The 20,706-nt window shown below is 45.3% G+C and overlaps 1 protein-coding gene across 2 annotated transcripts in view; it reads right to left on the reverse strand.

Moving 5' to 3' along the window:
- The window catches only part of ENTREP2 (endosomal transmembrane epsin interactor 2), a 446,783-nt gene that overhangs the window by 55,738 nt on the left and 370,339 nt on the right, over nt 1-20,706 (reverse strand). The window contains exon 4 of one of the 2 annotated variants that reach the window (XM_026510327.3): nt 12,097-12,231. The exons of the other annotated variant lie outside the window; for it this stretch is intronic. Coding sequence (XP_026366112.2) covers nt 12,097-12,231 — 135 coding nt within the window. The remainder of the gene's footprint in view (nt 1-12,096; nt 12,232-20,706) is intronic. 2 annotated transcript variants of the gene reach the window in all.

Raw genomic sequence — 20,706 nt, forward strand, 5'->3', positions numbered from 1 at the left:
GCTCTTGAGCCAAAGGCGCTCTGTCCTGGGACCCCTCTCATCTTGCCCATCTCCACTATGGCTCCAAATGATTTCGCTCAGCCCTGCCATGACCACATTATTCCAAGTTTCTGCAACCAGGTGCCCGTTGATGTCTGGATCAAATCAAATGCCCTGAACTCATCTTCAAATTCCTGCATCATCCCGTCTCTAGCCTCCCCGTCTTTGCTTTAATCTCTTTCTTCTGCGACAAGGACATTTAACAGATGTATTGAGGTGCAACTGACATACGGCAAAGTGCACATATTTTAAACACACAATTTGATGAGTTCTGACACACGTCCACACCCGTGAAGCCAGAGCCACGATCGAGACACTAAGTTTATCTCCTGACCTCAAGAGTTACGCCTGGCTCCTTTGTTGTAAGTACTTTTGCGCTTTCACGGTCCCTTCTGCCCTTCCTTTGCGTTCATTCAAATGGCCTCGTCATTGAATTATATTGAAAAATTTCCCATACTTCATATTTCCCTCTTTATACCCTCCTCCTCCCAGCATCCTTATATTAATTTAGAGCCCTGAAAATAACTAAAGGCTTTAGAAATAACCTCTCATCAGCGGTGGTCCCCACTCTGTCTCCTCCAGTTCATTTATATAAATCCTGAGCGTTTCCACCAGCCCGTTTGTCTCCAGACAAAGCAACGGTGCTCCTCTTGGAGTCCCTGATTTTGTTTGGATATCAGAGGGGGACGCTCTCAAGAGTGAAAATGTTGTCTATTATTACTGCTGCGACCGTCCCAGACAAACCAGCGTGTTTCTAGCCCTAGTCAGAACACTTCCTTCAGATCTTGAAATTCAGGCTCTGCGACCTTTGCAGAGATCCTGCAGCCTGAGGGAGGAAGGAATTGGGCCAATATCTCTCTGTGGTGCTTTCTCTGAATGTGCCAAGGACCGTGGGTCCCAGAGTGGGGGGTGCAGAGCCACCTACCTGCGTGGCCCTGGACCCTGGTCCTGGGGTCTCCCTGAGAAGCTGCCTGTAATCCTGCTTACATCACAGCCACCAAAGGACCCCAAAGGCAGCATATCCCCTGGTGATGGCTCTAGAATGTCCAGGAGGCTCCATGGTAGTGAGCTTGGTGGAACTAGAGTGGATCCTGATGCTGTGTTTACAAACACAGAGCATCAGACCTTAAAAAGTTCTGCTGTCCATTGCAAAGAATGGGAGTGCAGCCCATGGAGATGACGGGGGTCGAAAATACCCCTCGGCACCACACTGATTCCACATCTGCCCCAGCAACCACCTCACCTATCGGTCCTTGCTCTTCAAAATTAGGGCACGTTCCTAAGGTGGAGGATGGCTTCCAGAGACTTCTCAGAAGACCACATAGAGATGAGTTGTAAGCTCATTTGCAAGCTGCTCCCCTCTATGTCTTTGTTTGGGTCTTACACCAAACAATTCTGAAACTTTCTAGAAAGGATGGGTTGCTACCTTCCTTAACGTCCAATGTGATGCAGGCTTTTCCCTACTGTGATGGTTAATTTTATGTGCCAACTTGACTGGGCTGGTGAACGCCCCGAAGGCTGGTGAAACAATATTTCTAGGTGTGTCTGGAAGAGCGTCGTCTCCAGAAGAGATGAGCATTTGAATCAATGGCCTGGGTAAAGATAATCATCCTCCCAGTGTGAGCGGGCCTCATCCGATTCGCTGAAAGACTGAATAGATCACAAATGGGGACATCATGTAACTGCTGTAACTGGGACGTCAGCTCCTCCTGCCCCTGGCTGCCTCCTGAGTTTTCAAACTCAGACCACCTCTCACACCATCACCGCCCCACCCCCAGCCCCCCACCGAGCCTCAGGCCTTTGGACTTGGACTGACTTGTACCACAGGCTTTCCTGGCTCTCTGGCTTGCGGATGACAGACTGTGGGCTAACAGATCTCCACATCTCTGTATTTATGTCTATACCTATGCCTGTCTCTATCCTACTGGTTCCATCTCTCTGGAGAATATACCATCTATGATTATAGGTCTTCGGTCATTTCTGTTAGGATTAGGTGGCCGGGGGGAGGGTGTGGTATTCACTGCATCCAGAGCGGTGTGTGTTTGGAATTATTCCGCAACAGAATCCAAAATATTTGTTCTCTCTTCTCACTCCCTCAGTTTCTTATATGTCACCAATTCCATCCTTAGAGCTAACCCACCCCCACCACCTGCATGTACCTAAAACGTTATCCATCACGCTGCTCAGGAAAATAATGGCCCTCCCTTAGGACAGAGTGGAGGATTGAAAATTCTTTTAGAATTTAATATTTTTATTTCCTCTCACAGTGGAAATAATACAGTGCACTGAAATTGCTGTTCAGCTTGTGATTTTTCCCCACTAGACCTGGTGGGAAGAGTCTGTCTTTTATTTCTGTACATCCAGTGTTCAACTCAGGCATGAAGAAAAAAAGGTGCTCAAAAAACTTCCTGAATGAATGAATTAAAAACTCACTGATATCAAAACCATTTACAGAATATCAATCATGCCATGCCCTTCCCTGGAAGCCACAGTAAGCCAAAGATACCATTCTGCCTTCACTAAGCTTACCGGCTTGCGGGGGGGGGGGGGGGAGCACAGGCATTAATAAATAAGTTACACAAAGGCATGTCACAATATGTGATAGCTGTCATGTGAGTAAAGTACAAGGAGTTACGAGAATTTAGCCCAAGGGTGGCCTGGTGTAGTCTGAAGGTAAAGGCGAAAGCTACAGGGTGGGGAAGAATAGAATTGGGGAGGAGGAATGCTCTGGATACAGAGAGCATCGTGTGCCAAGACTATGGTGCAGAGACCCTCGTAGGGTGTCCCAGAGGCTAAAGGAGGCCAGCGTGACTGCCGGGAAGGAGAGACGTAAGAATGTCACAAGCTGAGGCCAGAGAGGAGATAAGGACTCTGTAAGACAGGCTCAAGATTTAGGTGTTTGCCCTAAAAGCAAGTAGTGACACAATCAGTTGTGCAATTCTAACATCAGTATGTGCTGGTGTGATGCAGGGGACAGAAAATGTACTGGGACCAGGGTGGAGGGGCATGTGATAGTTAATTTTATGTCAACTTGGCTGAAGTGGTACTTGCATATGGGGTCAAACATTCTGGATGTTTCTATGAGGGTGTTCTTGGATGAGACTAACATTAAGTCAGTGGACTCAGAGTAAAGCAGATTGCCTTTCAAAATGTTGGTGGGCCTCTTCTAATCAGGTGAAGACCAAATGGAACAAAAAACTGACCTGCCCAGAGCAAGAAGAAATTCTGCCAGCTGATGGTCTTCAGACTTGAACCACAACAATGACCCTTCCCTGGGTCCCCAGCCTGCTGGCCCACCCTGCAGATTTGGACTTGTCGGCCTCCACAGTCATGTGAGCCAACTCCTTGAGCTCTCTCGCTCTGTTTATATGTGTATTATATACTATGTGTGCATGCGTGTGCATGCGTGTGTGTGTGTGTATGCATTGCTACAAACATCTTGCAGGTCTTTCTCTTTGGCGTGGCCTGACAAACACCGGGGAGAGTTGAGGAATGAGACGGCCAGAGGAATAGCACAGACTGCCAGGTGAGGGGCTGACCCTGAGTATAAGGCCTAAGCCCCAGGCCTCGTGGCAAGGTCTGCTGGTCTCGTTGGTCAGAGTGCAGGCAAGGAGACGGAGCATATCACCCCTGAGTGTGTGCCAGAGGGCCGGAGAGGTGCTAGGAAAAGACGGAGTGCAGGAGCTCTGCAGCCCCGGTCCCTGCGTCCGTGACATGGTGCATATGGCTCATAGACAGGGAGACGGGCGGTATTGTGCAGCAGAGTTCAGTTGAGACTGGACAGCAGGCCCGGTGGGAGTGCGAGCTGGACTAGCTGAAGGCAACAAGGCCCAGGCCAGAGAACTGGGGTGCCCCTGTCAAGCTATCCTGGAAGTGACCGGGCTCAGGGAAAAGCCCAGATCCTATGGTGACCTTGAAGGGGGCTACTGGGCTGTGTGGAGAGGGTGGGTTTGGGAGAAGGGGTGTTAAGAGCATGAGATGCTGGGGCTTTGCATGAGGCATCTTCTGGAATGCCGTGTTTCTGGGGAAACCAGAAAGAGAAGGAGACTGAAGGGAAAAACCATGGAAGGGAGGGACAAAGGCAAGGGATTGGCACCACAGAAAGTGCCCTGATTCCTAGCAGCAAGCAAGCCCTTCCGAGGCCTGCCTTCTCCATGCTTGGCCCTTCATTGAACTGACTGCACAGGGGGTGCGGGTGTACCCGCAGCCCCTCCGCCAGTCTTCGGTGGGCCTGGAAGCGCCAAGAGACCCTGAGAGGGAACCAGGCCAGTGAGGTCACTTGCGTGGGATGGTACTGTATGAACATATCACTGAAAATACTTCTACCTCCATATCTGAGTATTGTGGACCCTGTTTCCACTTGGCAGGGGCAGATGAGTACCGCCCCTCTGATCTGGATGATTATTCCAGGGGCTGTTGAATTGAACTGATGCTACACGGATCTGTTTAGACATCCCACCAAACTCAGTATTACAACCGTGCAGAGGGAGTGAGACCACTAGAATCAGAGGGTGACAAGGTAGGCTTTCAGGGGTGTTGGAAACCAGGGGCAGACATGCCATTCAAGGACATGGGGGGCATCCCCTTCTGCATCATGAGGGGGCAGCCCTGCCAGACATAAGTTGTGTTCAATGGCCAGGAGAACTCACTATTTCTAGACATTCCCTTCTATGGGTCCCACTGTTGCTAGTGTAAGTGGGATAGCACAGAGGATCCCACGTGGCCAGAGGGACCCTTAGTTCCCCTTAAAAATCCAGGGGTGAGAAGAAAGCGTACAGAGATAGAGACATCTGTCTTACTCTGTGTAGCTGCCCATTTCTGAAAATGTCAAGGTCACCTCTGGCAGGTGCATGTGCGTATGCGTGGCGCTGCACGCTGCCAGTCTAGGCTGGGAGTTTTGCCACAGATTGTTGACTATTCGCTATGCTCAGAATCATTTTTATTTCTTTAGCGTGGTGAAGAACGTACTGAAGAACAAAGGTTAAATGATGACTTCATTTTCCAAGTCCCTAGGTTTTTTAGGAAATGATCGTGCCTTTTTTATTTTTTTAAAGAGACAAAGATAAAACATCTGTAAGATAAGACAGGAAAGCACATAAACTCGATAACTGATTTCTTGGGAAACTTTTATCTCCTTGTCCATTGATAATGTTTCTTTGGATAATTTGGTTTCCTATGGCTCAATAAATTAAATCCAGATAGATGAAACAAGAAATAGATTTTTAACTCTGTTCCGAATTAGAATTGCATCATTATAATAAAACCATCAGGACATTCTGGGATCTAGCAAAGAATTAAAGCTGGGATGGATATCATATCAGCATATGATGAAGCATATTCCACCAGTTAATAATTCTGAGTTTTGTAACCTTTTTAAAAATTCTGTTAATATGGATCAGAAAATATGTCACAATCTTGTGCTGGGTTTGACTTGGCACAGGCGACCATTCAACTACCCAAACATCTTTTATCATTTATTTGATCATTTTATCTTACAAAAGCTTAGATATTATTTTATCAGGAGAGGGGATCTGTAAACTTGCCCTTTTGGTAAAAACTGCTCGCCATGGTCTAATGCTTTGGAAGAGCAGACGCTGAAATCCTAAAGTTGTAGACCCTATTTACAGATCATGCATAATGGGATGCCCACAGCCCTGTCCCATCAACAGGGAGAAGAAACTGGAGTCTTGGAGAACCAGAGCCTCCAAGGAGCCCTGCCCAATACTGCACTTGCTCAGGGACTGGCAAGGAGCCATCTGACCTCACTCAACCTAATCAACAGGTTGCTGGACAACAGGACACTCCACCTTTCTGGCTCTGCAATCCTGGGATCCCGCCATGCCACGATGGAGTTCCAGATCCCCCCTGCGCCCTCGGCCCTGCCCTCACCCCTGTCAGGTGGAGCAGCAAACTGGCAGGACGTGAGGCCTAGCTTAAGTGGCTATCAGTACCCTTAAGAGAGAGGCTTGTCTGCCCCCAGGGGTTCTCTGGCTGAAGAACAAGAGAATCCAGGAATGGGGGAGGTTGGGAAGGACAGAGAAGAGACCCAGGGAGAGGGGGGGCCCCCCGAGCCATGGAAAACAATCTCAGGGCTGAGTAAAGCAGTGTCTGCATTAACTTCTGAATTCCAAATATATTCTTCATTAGCCAGGAAAAAGGTTGGTTTCTGCTTGGTTTCCCCAACGACAGATTGTGCGTATACGATCTTCCGGTATTGGGTGGGTAGTGGGGCGGGGGGAGGAGGGTGGCATAATGGCAAACGAGCAGTTAGAACAATCTCATTAAGTCACTCTCAGTTAACTCAAACACAACTAAAATGAAAAAAGCTTTGATTCCTAAACTAATTATGTGAGATTTCCCCAGCACAAACTAAGTTCATTAGATACAAAGTATGGGTAATCCATAATTTAATATGGAAATTTAGGCATGGAGTATTACTAATCAGATAACTAGAGCCTCAAATCAGACTATTAAGAGACCCAGTGAACCTGCTCTGATTGCTGACCAAAAAAGAACAAGCAAGTGAAATGAATGAAAACAACATTCCTCTTTGCGCCTCCTTTGGCGAAGGGTTGAGAACACCTGCAAGCTATAGGAAGGGGCTCCCATGGAAATATGCTCCTTTTTACAAGAGCACCTCCCCTTCCCTCCACCCATGTGTGTTCTGAGAGATTATTTTTTTAAAAGATTTTATTTACTTATTTATTTGAGATAAAGAGAGGGTGTGAGAAAGAGAGCATGAGCGTGGAGAGGAGGACCAGAGGAAGAGGGAGAAGCAGACTCCCCACTGAGCAGGGAGCCCAGTGCAGGACTCGATCCCAGGACCCTAAGACCATGACCTGAGCTGAAGGCAGACACCTAACCGACTGAGCCACCCAGGCATCCATGTCCTGAGAGTTTTAACACCAAGAAACACCAGGTCCCTGCCGCAGAGCCCTTTACTGCGGGAATGTCACCAGGCACAGTGTGGCTTGAATGACTTTAAGAGTAATGAGCACATGAAAAATGACTGCACCACTAATTATAAGAACGCTAGAGAATGTGGCACTTAGACCTATGTGAATCTCAGAGGAAGCAGTACCTGTGTTTATGAGAAGGAAGTATAAATTCTTAATTATGCTAAAGCCTATTTAGATAGAGCACAATACTTAATACAGGTTAGGAATCGGCTTTTGTGCCTTAAGTATCTGTATGCGTCAGAAAAGATCTAAGGAAGATATGAAATGCACTGAAAACTCCACTGTAATTAACCAGCCTGAGACATCTGTGGTGACAACTGGGAGCAAACAGAGAAGGCTACTGTAATCCAAGGACTAAAAGCAGAGACACAGAAACTCAGGGAATAAGTGATAGAGAAACAAGACTTAAAAAGTGACCTGCGGAAGCTCAAGGTCACACCGAAAGCAGAGCACGGGGGTAACACTCACTGCAGAACACAAGGTAGGAAGAGAGCCTTAAGAGAAACTTCCGAGCAAAATCAGATGGAAAGGGGGAAGAAAATGATTGTTATAAAAGATGGGTCAAAGTGGTTCAAGAAAACTGAGGGATCACTGAAATCTACCTCTGAAACTAATGATACACTATATGTTAGTTACTTGAATTTAAATTGAAAAAAAAAAAAAAGCGGTCCAAGAAATGCAGTTATCCTAAAATAAAGAGAACAGGAAAAAAAAAATTCAGATTTCTAGTTCAAGGGAACTTTGTTGAAATAAAGCAAGATGCAAACTCACTGGGCCAAAATGTACCGTGGGAAATTTGAGAAAGGTCGATCAATAACAAGATGTATCACAGTGAAGCAAACGGACTTGATAATTTAAAAATATTATTGACACCTGGACCAAAAAATCCCATTGCCTCACATCAGATAGAGTGGGCTAGGTTATGGTGATAACAAGTATTCCCCAAATCTCAGTGGATTAAGACAACAAAGGTTTATTTCTCACTCATACTACACTGTCCAATGTGGGCGAGTTACGGGGGTTTTACGCATGGTCGTCATCCAGATTGACGGTGCAGCCTCCGTCTACAGCTTGCCAATCACCGTGCCAGAAGGAACGCGAGCTCTGCACAATCCCACACTACAGGTACTACTCAGGCTGGGAGGTGATACACGTAAGTTTTGCTCACATGGCTCTAAACTATCTCAAGGAGACTAGGAAGTATAACCTTACCACATAAAGGGAGTTGGAGAGCTAGGAATATTTTTAAGCAGCACTAATGACCACCACATATGAGAAAGGGAGAAAGCATTAGGCTGACTTTAAGGTCTTTCTCTACAGCAATATTCAATATTCAATTATGGATAATGATGTAGAAAGCTAAAAAGAGCCCTGCCCCTACCATTTCAACAACCCAAACGCTGGACACTGCAAATTCACAACTTAATTTGAACCCATCAGACAGCTGAGGTCACAAGGCAACCAACCCACTGAAATTTGAAGGACACGAGAATTTCCATGTTGAGAAGCATGAGCACCTGTTCACCTGGGCAGATGCTTTAGCGGACAAAGGTCAACAGTGTGTGGAGTCACATCGATAATTCAGCAGAGAGAGGGAGGCATATGGAAGAATCAGATGGCTAGGCACAGTCCCACAAGTGAAGGATGTCTTTGGGGCATCAGCAAGCTCAGCAGAACTGGGGGAGCAATGACCAAGTGTAACTTATATTGGGAATGCAAGGCTGGTTCACCATTGAAAAGTCAATCATTGTTATTCACCACGGTAGCAAACTAAAGAAGCAGAGGGAGATGGACATCTAAGTCAGTGCAGAGAAAGACCGACCCCTCCCACACCCACCCATGACTTTAAAACCCAAAAAACAAAAAACTCTCAGAAAACAAGGAAAAGGGGGGAACTTCCATAACCTGATCATGGGCATCTATGGAAAACTTAGAGCTAACATTACATTTATTCCTAAAATCAGAAATAAGGCAAGGGTGTATGCTCTCAACATGTCTATCCAACATTGTACAGGAGGTTCTAGTCGGTGCAATAAGACAGAGAGAAGAGAAGAGAAGAGAAGAGAAGAGAAGAGAAGAGAAGAGAAGAGAAAAGGGAAAAGGAAAGAGAAAGAAAGAAAGAAAGAAAGAAAGAAAGAAAGAAAGAAAGAAAGAAAGAGGGAGGGAGAGAGGAAGGAAGGGAAAGGGAAAAAGAGGGAGGGAGGGAGGAAGGGAGAAAGAGGGAGGGAGGGAGGGAGGGAGGGAGGGAGGGAGGGAGGGAGAAAGAGGGAGGGAGGGAGAACGGAAGGCAAAGAAAGGAGAGAGAGAGAGAAGAAAAGAATTAAGAGGCACCCAGACTAGAAAGGAGGATATATAACTGTGTCTCTTTGCGTTTCCCATGACTGCCTACATAGAAAATCCAAAAGCATCTACAAGAGAGCTTCCAGAGCTATGGAGTTTAACAAGATCACAGGATACACGATCAGGAACAAAAACCGAATTTCTATACACTAGCAATGAACAAGAGACAATTACATACACTTTTAAGTACCATTAAAACAGCACCAACAAACACGAAATACGAGAAGCATAAACAGTATAAAATATGTTCAGATCTGTATACCAAACACTGTACAACACTGACGGAGTATAAAAAGGTCTAAGCAGATGGACGGCTATACCAGGAATATGTCAATTCTCTCCAAACTGAGATAGGGAGTCAGTACAATTCCAGTCAAAATCCCAGCAGGATTTCTGGAGAAACTGATAAGCTGATTCCAAAATCTACATGGAAATGCAGGGAGCTAGGCTAGCCGAGACAATGTGGGAAAATAACAAGTTGGAGTCTGGCAGTAAACAGACTCTCACTTCCGGTGGCCTCTCATCCTCCTGATCCCACAGGAAACTCAGCTCCCCCACCCCATTCACCTAAGGCCATTGCTCTCCTCACAGGCCCTCAGCCGGGGGGCAGGCTCACCTGCTGCCACTTCCAGACCGTTGGCCCCCTACCTCAATCGTGAATCCTCCCTCATCTGACCCTCATGCCACCAGTTCTAACTGTCCTGACCTCTACTTAAGTTTTTTAAACAAATTCATTCAGAAGTTTGGTGCAGTCTTTCTTCTGTCTTCAACTCTTACCACCATCTTGGGCACTTTGAGCTCCACAGGGATGAGCCACTCAAGGAGACTCCCCAACATTGACTTGAACTCTTTAAGTATCCTTTGTTTCCTGCCATTTTAGCTATCCCCTCCCAAGTGGTTTCCTCGTTAGGGTACTAGAGCAGTGGGTCAAGGGGGACCACAAGCTCGCTAGCTCAACTTAGGCCTTCTCAGAGGGAGCACTGTTGTTCCAACACCACCCTCCCAGCGATAGCCACCTCCTCAGGGGACAGTCAAGAAAACAGGTCCTGGGAGGGTCCCCATGAGTGCAGGTATCAAAAAGGACCCCAAGGCCTTGGGACAGCAGGCCCAATACCTCCAATCTGTCAACTGAGTGAGATACGACCTAGCTGTATAACTGCATCCACACACTCATGCGGCCCCCAGAACTGCAAGATTCGCTGGGGATTTGCCCACTCTCCCAGGGGTAGTGGTTGCACTGTGATTTAATTATGATTACCTACTGTCTTATTATGCTTTTTAAATATGGAAAGAAAAGGTGCCCAGCTTGAGACGATGACTTAGGAGTTGTCACAATGAGATCTCAGAGTGAGCGCTGGCCGCCCATGCCCCCGTCCCAGGAGGGCTGTAAAAGGCCACAGCAGGCCTCAGGCACTGACCCTGCACATGCCCCATGACATTGTAAGAGAGAAATCATGGTTGTTTGCAACCGGAGGCAGCAAGACACAACTTGCAGGTAAGAGGATAGGCCCGAGTGCTGCATTCTCGGCTCCTAGGAGCCTGCTGGATCTGTCACTGTGGAGGGCTGCTGGGACTGCTGAACTTGGCCTATTCCTCCCTACAAAACGAGGCAGGTGCTAGGGTACCAGGCCCAGTCCAACCTTGTACTTTAGGCGTATCTTGTAGCTCTGTATGTCATTGCCCGTTTGCCACGCAGTTGCACGGTGCCCTGGACCACCAGGGAGCTCACCCAGACTGAGCCGTCGTACTGGCTGGCATCTGAAATGACACTCAGGGAGGACTAACCCCAGGAACCCAGCTCCAGAGGGCAACACTTGCCCCTTTCTCCCCAGATTCCAGGGTGGATCTCCAGAATCTCTAGCCCCCCACATACTATATCCCCGATGCACATTCTCGGCTCCACGCCCAGCACGGAGCCCATGCAAGTCTTAAAGTCATAACCCTGAGATCAAGACCTGAGCTGAGATCAAGAATTGGAAGCTTAACTGACTGAGCCATCCAGGCGCCGCCCTCCCCCCACCAAAACTTTTTTTTCTTAATGTAAGGTACAAACTGCTAGAAATAGAGCACCCCACATCCTGTAAATACAGTTTTACCACCCACCAAGGATTCCTTTCACCTTGCTCGCATCCTTTTGGAAAAGTTTTCGCACACCTTTGTCCAGGGAAGAGAGAAGAACCAGGTTCATTGTTCATATGCATTTTTAAGCAGCCAATTTTGGTTTCCAGGAGTAAAAAAAACCCAAAAAACAAAAAACAAAACACACTTGTAGGAAGAAAAAGCAAGGAACAATATAAACAACTTTCCATGTCACTTTAAAAGAAATCAGATGCTGTACACGAGAATAGATTGCCGTGGGAAATTGGAAAATGTCTTTCTCCAAATATCTTTAAAAAGGCAAAATAAATACCCATCTGTTCCCTGATGGCAGAACAGCAAAAATGTTAGAAAAGCGGTAGAAAGCATCACAGCCAAATTTGTAAAGACCTCTTTCAACCATGCACATCCTCCTTCACATATGTCAGAGGCGGGAAAGTGGGATGGTAAAAATGGAAAAGGAGATCCAGAAAGCAACACCTTTAAAGTGAAAATCTATAATCCTATAAAACGTTCTGCAGAAAGATAGTCCCTCTTGCACTGAACCTAACCCGCAGTGAATTAAGGAGCGGAAGGCCTATGTACATGAAAACAGTCTCCCGCAAATGTCTGTAAGCGCATGGGATGGAATGCGTGAATCAGGAGTGCCCTTGGCCGTCACCTTCAACGTGAGCCGCACAGCGTTGCAATCCTCCCGCAGCGGGTTCAGCTTCAGCGTCTCCCCAAGGTTGCTGCAGCCCGACGACTGGTGCTGCCTTTCGCAGCAGACACACACCTCGACACTGTCAAACTTAATCTAGACAGAGGAACACAGACAGATCTCACAATTAAAACGGCGTTCTGCCCCTGCGGGTACAGGTGAGCTACACAATTCAGATCGTGAGAAAACGCACCCCGCTTCCATTTCCTTTAAGTAATCAAGCCGAAATGATTTTTTATGGACAAAAGCTGGGGGGAAAAAAAACCAAAAAACCACCACACCCCAGGAGGAATAACTTCAAATTCCGATTTTAAAAGCGATGAATTAAAAGGAATACACGTGGAGTATAGTACATAGCCTCGGTTATGAAGTTACAGAAAGCTTTGGATGAATCCTGGGAGATTAAAGTGAAGGAACGGACAACTGCTCATGCGGAGGTCTGCGTGGAGACGTGCTCTCATGGCTCTGTGCCTTGGCTTCTGCTGCTCCCGCGCTTAGCAGTTTCCTGACTCACTCCTGGCCTACCAAACTCCTACTCATCCGTCAAGACCCAACTCCAGCATCATCCTTGAGGCTTTGTCTGGTTTTCCCTCTCCAGAGCTGCTTGCCTCTCTCCTGGGCAGCAGCACACTCCTACCCCAAGTCTGCTGGAGACTTTTTTTTTAATTTTACTTTTTTAAAGATTTTATTTATTTGTCAGAGAGAGAGAGAGAGAAAGCAGGGGGAGCGGCAGGCAGAGGGAGATGCAGGCTCCCCGTTGACCTGAGCTTGAAGGCAAATGCTTAACCCACTGGGGCCCCCAGGCGTCCCTGCTGGAGACTTCTTTTGTCCAGCTGCAGTTATACTTGTGTCCTGCGTGCCCCCTGAGGACCGCCACCACACGTCACCGTCATAGCGCTCACAATGCGATGAGGTGTGGCATTTCAATAAACGCTGAATAAATAAAAATGTCACGGAAATTTAAAAACCATGGGAAGAAAAAAAGGCAATTCGAGTGTTTTAAAAAGCCTGGAGCCCAGGAGGAGCCCCTCAGGGCGTGTGGGCCCTCCTCCCCCTGCAGCCTGAAGTGGAATGGCCTTGGCCAGGCTGCAGAAATGAGAAATTATTGCATTCTGCCCCTCACTCGGCCCTGCGCGCCCACCCTCATTTCCTCGCTCCCATTGCTGGCAGGGTCCTCCTCCGTGCCTGATTGCTATGGCATACACACCCGACTGCTCACAAACACAGACTTCCAGAAAGAAAAAGGGACAGCCACAGGTGAGGGTATTGTCCATGGCCAAATTTTCATCTGTTTTAAACCTCTGGATAGTTTTTCCCTATATACTTTATGCTTCAATTTTTGCTCTTTTAATTCGGTCCTCTAACGTAATGAGTGACAGCCTGGGAGAAGAGAATTGAGGGCTGGAGGCCAGCAGCAGGAGGAGAGCCGTACCTGTGTAAACCCTGCCCCACACCTCGGCCACCCCAGCTATGGCAGGGGAGCTGTGAAAGTCACCTTTGCCTTTCTTGCTATTAGTGATGTCTCCAGTCTCCAGAGCTGAAGTCCACACTGAGCACGGAGTCCAGCTCAGGGGGTCCTGACAACACACCCATGACACACTCCCCAGGGAAGGTGCAGCTGGCACCCACCCTGGGCGTCTGCAGGGCCAGGCTGCTCAGGACAAGTCCCTCCCACGGGTCCCCTCCTTTGCACAAGGCAGCCCGTCCTGCAGATCCAAAGAACACACAGAACTCGGGGCCCGAAGTGGGACAGCTGGGGCTGGGCCTCTGAATCCCGCACACCCAGATGTGTGCTCTGGGCCGAGCCCCTTCCTGCCGGCTGGCCAGGGCTGTGCTGTGGCCGCAGGGACGTTGTTCCATGACAGAGCCCTCGAACTGCAGGTTCTTCTCCAACTAGAGATGCCATGAAATGAAGAAGTACTGGAAAGTACGACGGTCATTCCCCTTGCCTGGGAAACTGTTTTATATGGTTCTCAGCCTATGTGATGCTACCAGCTAGGAATGCCTGGGGGCATTCACCTGGGCCTGTATTACCTGTGATGAGCCCCCATAGACATTCCCCCGACTGGAGCTTAAGTTGTGGCTAGACCAGCCCCTGTGGTTCTTAAAATGACTGGAAGACGTTCCTCAGCAACATCCATCAGGGAACTTTGATAAAACAAAGCTCATTAGTCAAAGTCCCTGGAGGGTACGCAGTACACCCAGGGCCACTCAGGGATGCCACCATGGGGGGTGTGAGCGCCTGCGGTCCAGGGTGGGGTGGGTGCCTAGGATTTCACAGGTTCACTCTTAAACCATAAGAGCAGGAATTAGAGCACGGGAAGGGAAAAGCAGGGTCACTCAAGAGGTCAGTTATTTGGGTCACCCAGGGCTTTCTAAGCGGGAATCTTCATGGCTGGGATGGTCTGGCTCCTCACCTAATCGTGTGGCTTGTAACTGTGGCCAATGTGTTTATTCGAGATGGATGGCTTTGAAATGAACGCCCTGACAATCAAAAGCTTAATGTCAGGCACTTACACTATAGAGACTCTCCCCAGAGGCGCCACCCCCCCCTCCACAGGCCACCTTTGCCAGGGCTCAGCTGCTCAGGGAGGCCTCCCTACACCCTCCTTAGTGCCTTCCGCCTTCCTCTCTTCTCTCCCTCCCTCGGCCCCACTCCTGGGCCTCACTCTCTTCTGCTTTCTCCTCTGACTACGGCATTTGCCACCTCCATGCATGCCCTAGTTTATCTTCTGTCCCACCCATCAAGAGTATAAGGCAAGGATTCGGGTCTGTCTTACTCACAGATGCATGTAAGAACCTACAACGGCCCTGGCTGGGAATGGCTTTCTCTCCCCATCTCTCCACCACCATCCTGTTCCACCAGCTGGCACAATATCAGAGGTAGCCTGGTTGGCATCTTCATGAAAATATCCGCATTTGAAAGGGGCAGCTCATTGCAGTGTCCACTAGCCACACTGGTCTAATTAGCTCATCACGTCACCCTCTTCACTGTGGGCATAAAATAGCCTAATTCTAGAAGGAGAGGGAGGAGATAATTTTGGGGGAGCAGGCAAGGCTAGGTAAGTCTTCAATGGAGCAGAAAGGCCTAAAACAAGATTCTCAAGGTGCCCACAGTTAAGAGTCTACCTAAGTTTGAAACAGTGTCTCATGTTAGATACTTATTAAAGTGTGCCCGCTCTGAATTCAAAGCCACAGGCCAAACACTTTCTACGGAACACACATACATTTTTCCAACGGAAGAATTAAGATTCTATAATCAGGGAAAATCTATTTAAACTACAGGAAGTACCTAGCTCCTCAGGTAATGCCCAAGACCAGTCATCACCCACAGGAGTAAAGGCACAGCCCAGTGATTTACTGAGACCAATACTGTTGTGGTGTGGCTGGGATTTAGTTTAATTTCAATGTAATTTAATTTTAATTCAACTTAAATATAAAAAAAACCAAACAAACAACCCTACGCAACCTTTAGGAAAAAAACATGGGAGAAAATCATTAGGATCTGAGGCTAGGCAAAGAGTTCTTGGAATGACACCAGAAGTATAAGAGCATTTGTGCTAAAAATGACTCGTTACGAGGATGAAAGACAAACTATATAGCCCATGAGAAAGTATTTGCAAATCACATATTCAACAAAACCATAGACTAGATGGGATTTTAGTCTTTTATTCTAAAGTTTTAACTGTTTTGTTTTATTGCTTGCTTAGTGTCCTATGTGCCCATCTCTAATTCACCCTCAATCTCGCCAAGAGAACTGAAAATAGCCCGAGTATGATTCTACTCATCAGACGTTCGGTCAGCTTTATTTTCTTCTTAGAAAGAGCCCCTGTCTCCTGCTTCAGTCTGGACTAGTCAGTCTAGAGGCAGTCCTTACACACTGGTCAGGTACATGCTGGGAAATCCTTCTCCCCCCATCTCAAAAGTCTCTCTCTTTCCTGTGTTAGATTCCCTCTTCTCCTGTTTCTTGGCTTAGTGTCTCACTGTGGGGAAGTAAGCTTTTCACGGCTTTCCTGGATAAAATTTAAAAGACTGAAAATTCCAAGTGTAAGCCGGGATACGGAGCGCTGGGGACCCTCACCCAGGTCTTGTGGGTGTGTAAATTGACACAACCACTTTAGAGAATGGTTAGACATTATCTACTTTTTAGTATGACACTTAGGATAAGGTTGATATTTCTACCCATAGATATCTAATTGCTCCAATACCATTTGTTGAAAAGGCTATCTTTTCTCCACTGCATTTGACCTTTGTCAAAAATCGGTTGGGTATAGTTCTGGGTTCTCTATTTTCATCCATTTGTCTACTTGTCTGTCTCTCTCTGCCTTGATTATTGTGGCTGTAAGTCATGAAATCAAATAAGCTGATTCTTGCCCTTCATTTTTTTTCAAAATCATTTCTTTGCCTGGGGCAACTGGGTGGCTCAGTCGGTTAAGCGTTGGACTCTTGATTTTGGCTCAGGTCATTGTCTCAGGGTCATGAGATCAAGCCCCACGTTGGGCTTTGCGCTGGGTGTGGAACCTGCTTAAGGTTCTCTCTCTCTCTCTCTTTCTTTCTCTCTCTCTCTCCCTCTGCCCCATCCCCCACCACCCATGTTCTCTCTTTCTCTCTCTCTAAAAAAAAATTTGTTTTTTACCTTTCCATATACATTTTAGTATAAGGTTGCCTATGTCTACAAAGAAACTTGCTGGAGTTTTGATGGAATTGCATTAAGCCTGCATATCAATTTGGGGAGAATTGGTATCTTTACTATGTTGTGTCTTCCAATTCATGAATGCAGTATGTCTCTCCATGTATTTCTTTCATCATCATTATGTAGTTTTCAGTGTATGAATCCTGTACATATTTTGTTAGATTTACACCTATGCACTTTTTTAAGGATCAATTTATTTGAGAAAAAGAGAGGAGGAACAGAGGGAGAGGGAGAGAATCCGAAGCAGACTCTGCACTCAGTGTGAAGCCTGAGGAGGGGCTCGATCTCACAACCCTGACATCATGACCTGAGCTGAAATCAAGAGTTGGCTGCTTAACTGCCTGAGCCACCCACGTGCCCTTCCCTTATTACCTTTTTGATGTCTGCAGGGTCGAAGTTACATCCCCATTTGATTTCCAACATTGGTAATCTGTGTCTTCTTTTTTCCTTAGGGGAGGTTTGTCCATTTTATTGGTCTTATCAAAGTATCAGCTCCTTGTTTCATTGATTTTCTCAACTGTTTCCCTGTTTCAATTTCACTGAGTTGTGCCCTTATGTTTTTTATTTCCTTCTTGCTTTGGGTTGATTTTGTCTTCCTTTTCTAGTTTCTTTTTTTTTTTTTTTTCTATTTGACAGAGATAGACACAGCCAGCGAGAGAGGGAACACAAGCGGGGGGAGTGGGAGAGGAAGAAGCAGGCTCATAGCAGAGGAGCCTGATGCGGGGCTCGATCCCAGAACGCCAGGATCACGCCCTGAGCCGAAGGCAGACGCTTAACGACTGAGCCACCCAGGCGCCCCCCTTTGCTAGTCTCTTGAGGTAGGAAATTAGGTTACTGATTTGAAACTTCTCTTTGTCTCTTATGTAAGCATCTAGGGCAACAAATTTCCCTCTCGGGATTACTTTAGCTGCATCCCACATATTTTGATATGCCATGCTTTATTTTCATTCCTTTCTAAATATATTTGAATTCTCCTTGAGACTTCTTCTTTGATCCATGGGTTATTTAGAAGTGTGTTGTTTAAATTCCACATGTTTAGAAATATTCCTCATAATAGTAAAGAAAATTTACAATATAGCCAGAAATTCCACGTTAAAGATGAGTAAGATGAAAAGATAACACACAGCAAACACACAAATATCTTACAGCATGAAAAGGAAATGGGAATGAGGACATAAAGGGTCACAGCCTATAAACAGAGTACCTCACTATTATAATGGTTTTACAAAACAGAGAATATTTTCTTCCTAATTGTTCCCCCCACAGGTAAATTATTGCTTTTCTATGGCTGCTTCAAGATTTTTGCTTTGTCTATAGTTTTCTTAAGTTTGACTATGATGTGTCTTGGTGCGGATTTCTTTGGGAGTGTTCTGTTTGGATTTGCTCAGTTTCCTGAATTTCAGGTTAATGTCTTTTGCCAGATTTAGGGAGTTGTCAGCCATTATTTCTTCAGGTATTTTTCAGCCTTGCTTTTTTAATCCTCTCTTTCTGTAACTCTAATGATGTGAATGTTAGACCATAACCCACTGAGGCTCTGTTCATTTTTGTTTCCAGTCGATTCCCTCTCTGGTGTTCAATTTGGGTAATTTCTATTGTTCCATCTTCTTGTTCACTGATTCTTTTCTCCTTCCCTTTATTTCTGCCCCTGAGCCCAGCCACTGAGCTTTTTATTTCATTCATTCTGAGTTCTAAAACTTCCCTTTGGTTCTTCTATATATCTCTACCTCTTTGCTGAGGCTTTTTATTTATTCATTTATTTCAGGAATGTTCATAATTCCTCATAGAGGCATTTTTATCATGGACTACAGATGAACATATGAAAGTCAAAACAATAAAACTGTGAGAAGATAATAAAGGAGAATACCTTCATGTCCTTGGAGGAGGAAAACACTTCTTTTTTTTTTTTTTTTAAAAGATTTTATTTATTTACTTGACAGAGCTAGAGACAGCCAGCGAGAGAGGGAACACAAGCAGGGGGAGTGGGAGAGGAAGAAGCAGGCTCATACCAGAGGAGCCTGATGTGGGGCTCGATCCCATAACGCCGGGATCATGCCCTGAGCCGAAGGCAGACGCTTAACCACTGTGCCACCCAGGCGCCCCAGGAAAACACTTCTTAAACACGGCTAAAAATGTGTTAATCATATACAGATGACTGATGTATCTGACTATTTAAAATGAAGAACTTCTTTTCATCAAACAATACCCATACGAGAGTAAAAACAGGAGATTTTGCATCACATGTAAATACAGAGGACTTCTATCCAAAATGAACAAACAAACAGAAAATAATATTAATATTAAGAAAATTATTAAGAAATATTAAGAAAAAGACAAACAACCCAGTGTGAAGCATGTGATAAGGAGCCCCACCACAACAGTAATCTGAGAAACGGAAATCAAAATTACAATGAGATGTCAGTCACAACCTCATCAGAACGGCTAAAATGGAAAAATAATTACAATAGACAATACCAAGTGATAATAAGGATGTGAAACAACAGGAACTCTTGTACATTGCTGATGGGGGTGTGAACTGGGACAACAACTTTGGAAAACAGTTTTGTGTTATCTACTTACATTAAAGATTATTACCCGAGCTCATGTAATATCCAAAAGATATTCTAATTCTAGGAACAAATCCCAAAAATGCATGTAATGGTAACAAAAATCATGTGCTAGTAAGTTCAGAGCAACCTATGCAAAATAGCCTCACACTGAAAAGTGCTTGAGGTCCATCAACAGTGGAATGGATGAATGAACTATACTGCACTCATACCATGCAATATTACAAAGCAGTGAACATGAGTGAACTATGGCTATATACCACATGAGGAAATTACACAACATAAAGCTGAATGCAAGAAGCCAGACACAAAAGAAATATGAAATATTTTTGTTTAGATGAAGTTCCAGAAAATAAGCAAAATCACACTACGATGTTCAGAGGTGCATGCATAGTTGGTACCACTCTATAGAAAAGAAAAGTTGTGAATATCCTAAAAATTAAGATGGTGATTGTCCTTAGTGGGAATGTAAAGGCAGTGAATTGGGACTGCATACGGACAGCCTGGGGTTACTGGGGAAGCTCTATTTCTAGATTTTACTGGAGGTCACGTAGATATTTGCCTCATGATAAATGGCTGAGCTTTATATTTTTGTGCTGTGCACTTTCTTAAATATGTTTTCTATTCTCAATAAAAAAGGTAGAAAACAAATGCCTTGCTTAAAAATAAATAAAATGCAAAATTTAAATTAGAAAAGAACAAAACCAAATTAATAGAAAATAGGAAAAAAGAATTTAACATAAAAAGTGAAACTAATGGAATAGAAATAAAGATATTGGGATACTAAAGCCTAAAGATGACTCTTGACAAAAAAAACAAAAAACCACAAAAAACAAAAAACCACAAAAAACAAAACAAAAAAAACAGACAATGCCTGGTAGGATTAAAAACAAACAAACAAACAAACAAACAAACACTAAAGCAAACAACATTAGAAACGAGAAAGGAGCTTTAACTATAGAGATGTTAGAGATGTAAAGAATACGGGGAGCTCTACAGCTATAAATCCCAAAATCTAGAGGACCTGGATAATTTCCTAGCAAAATATAAACGACTGTCCTGAGTCTAAGAGATGCAGTAAAACCCAAAGTCCAATAACCATAAAAGATATATATTGGAAGGTCCAAAATGGTCTTTCAGGCTCAGTTCAGTCCAACCTTTAATGAAAAGATAATTCCTACATTTTGGCTAATGCTATAGATGGATAAGAAAATATTGTAAACTGTGTAGATATTGGAAAAGACAGCATTGTCTTTCTTTCCAAATAATATGATTGAATTATCTATAAAAACTTAAGAGAATATACTTAAAAAC

Source organism: Ursus arctos, unplaced genomic scaffold (genome assembly GCF_023065955.2).
Source record: "Ursus arctos isolate Adak ecotype North America unplaced genomic scaffold, UrsArc2.0 scaffold_28, whole genome shotgun sequence".
In the NCBI taxonomy this organism is placed as follows: domain Eukaryota; kingdom Metazoa; phylum Chordata; class Mammalia; order Carnivora; family Ursidae; genus Ursus; species Ursus arctos.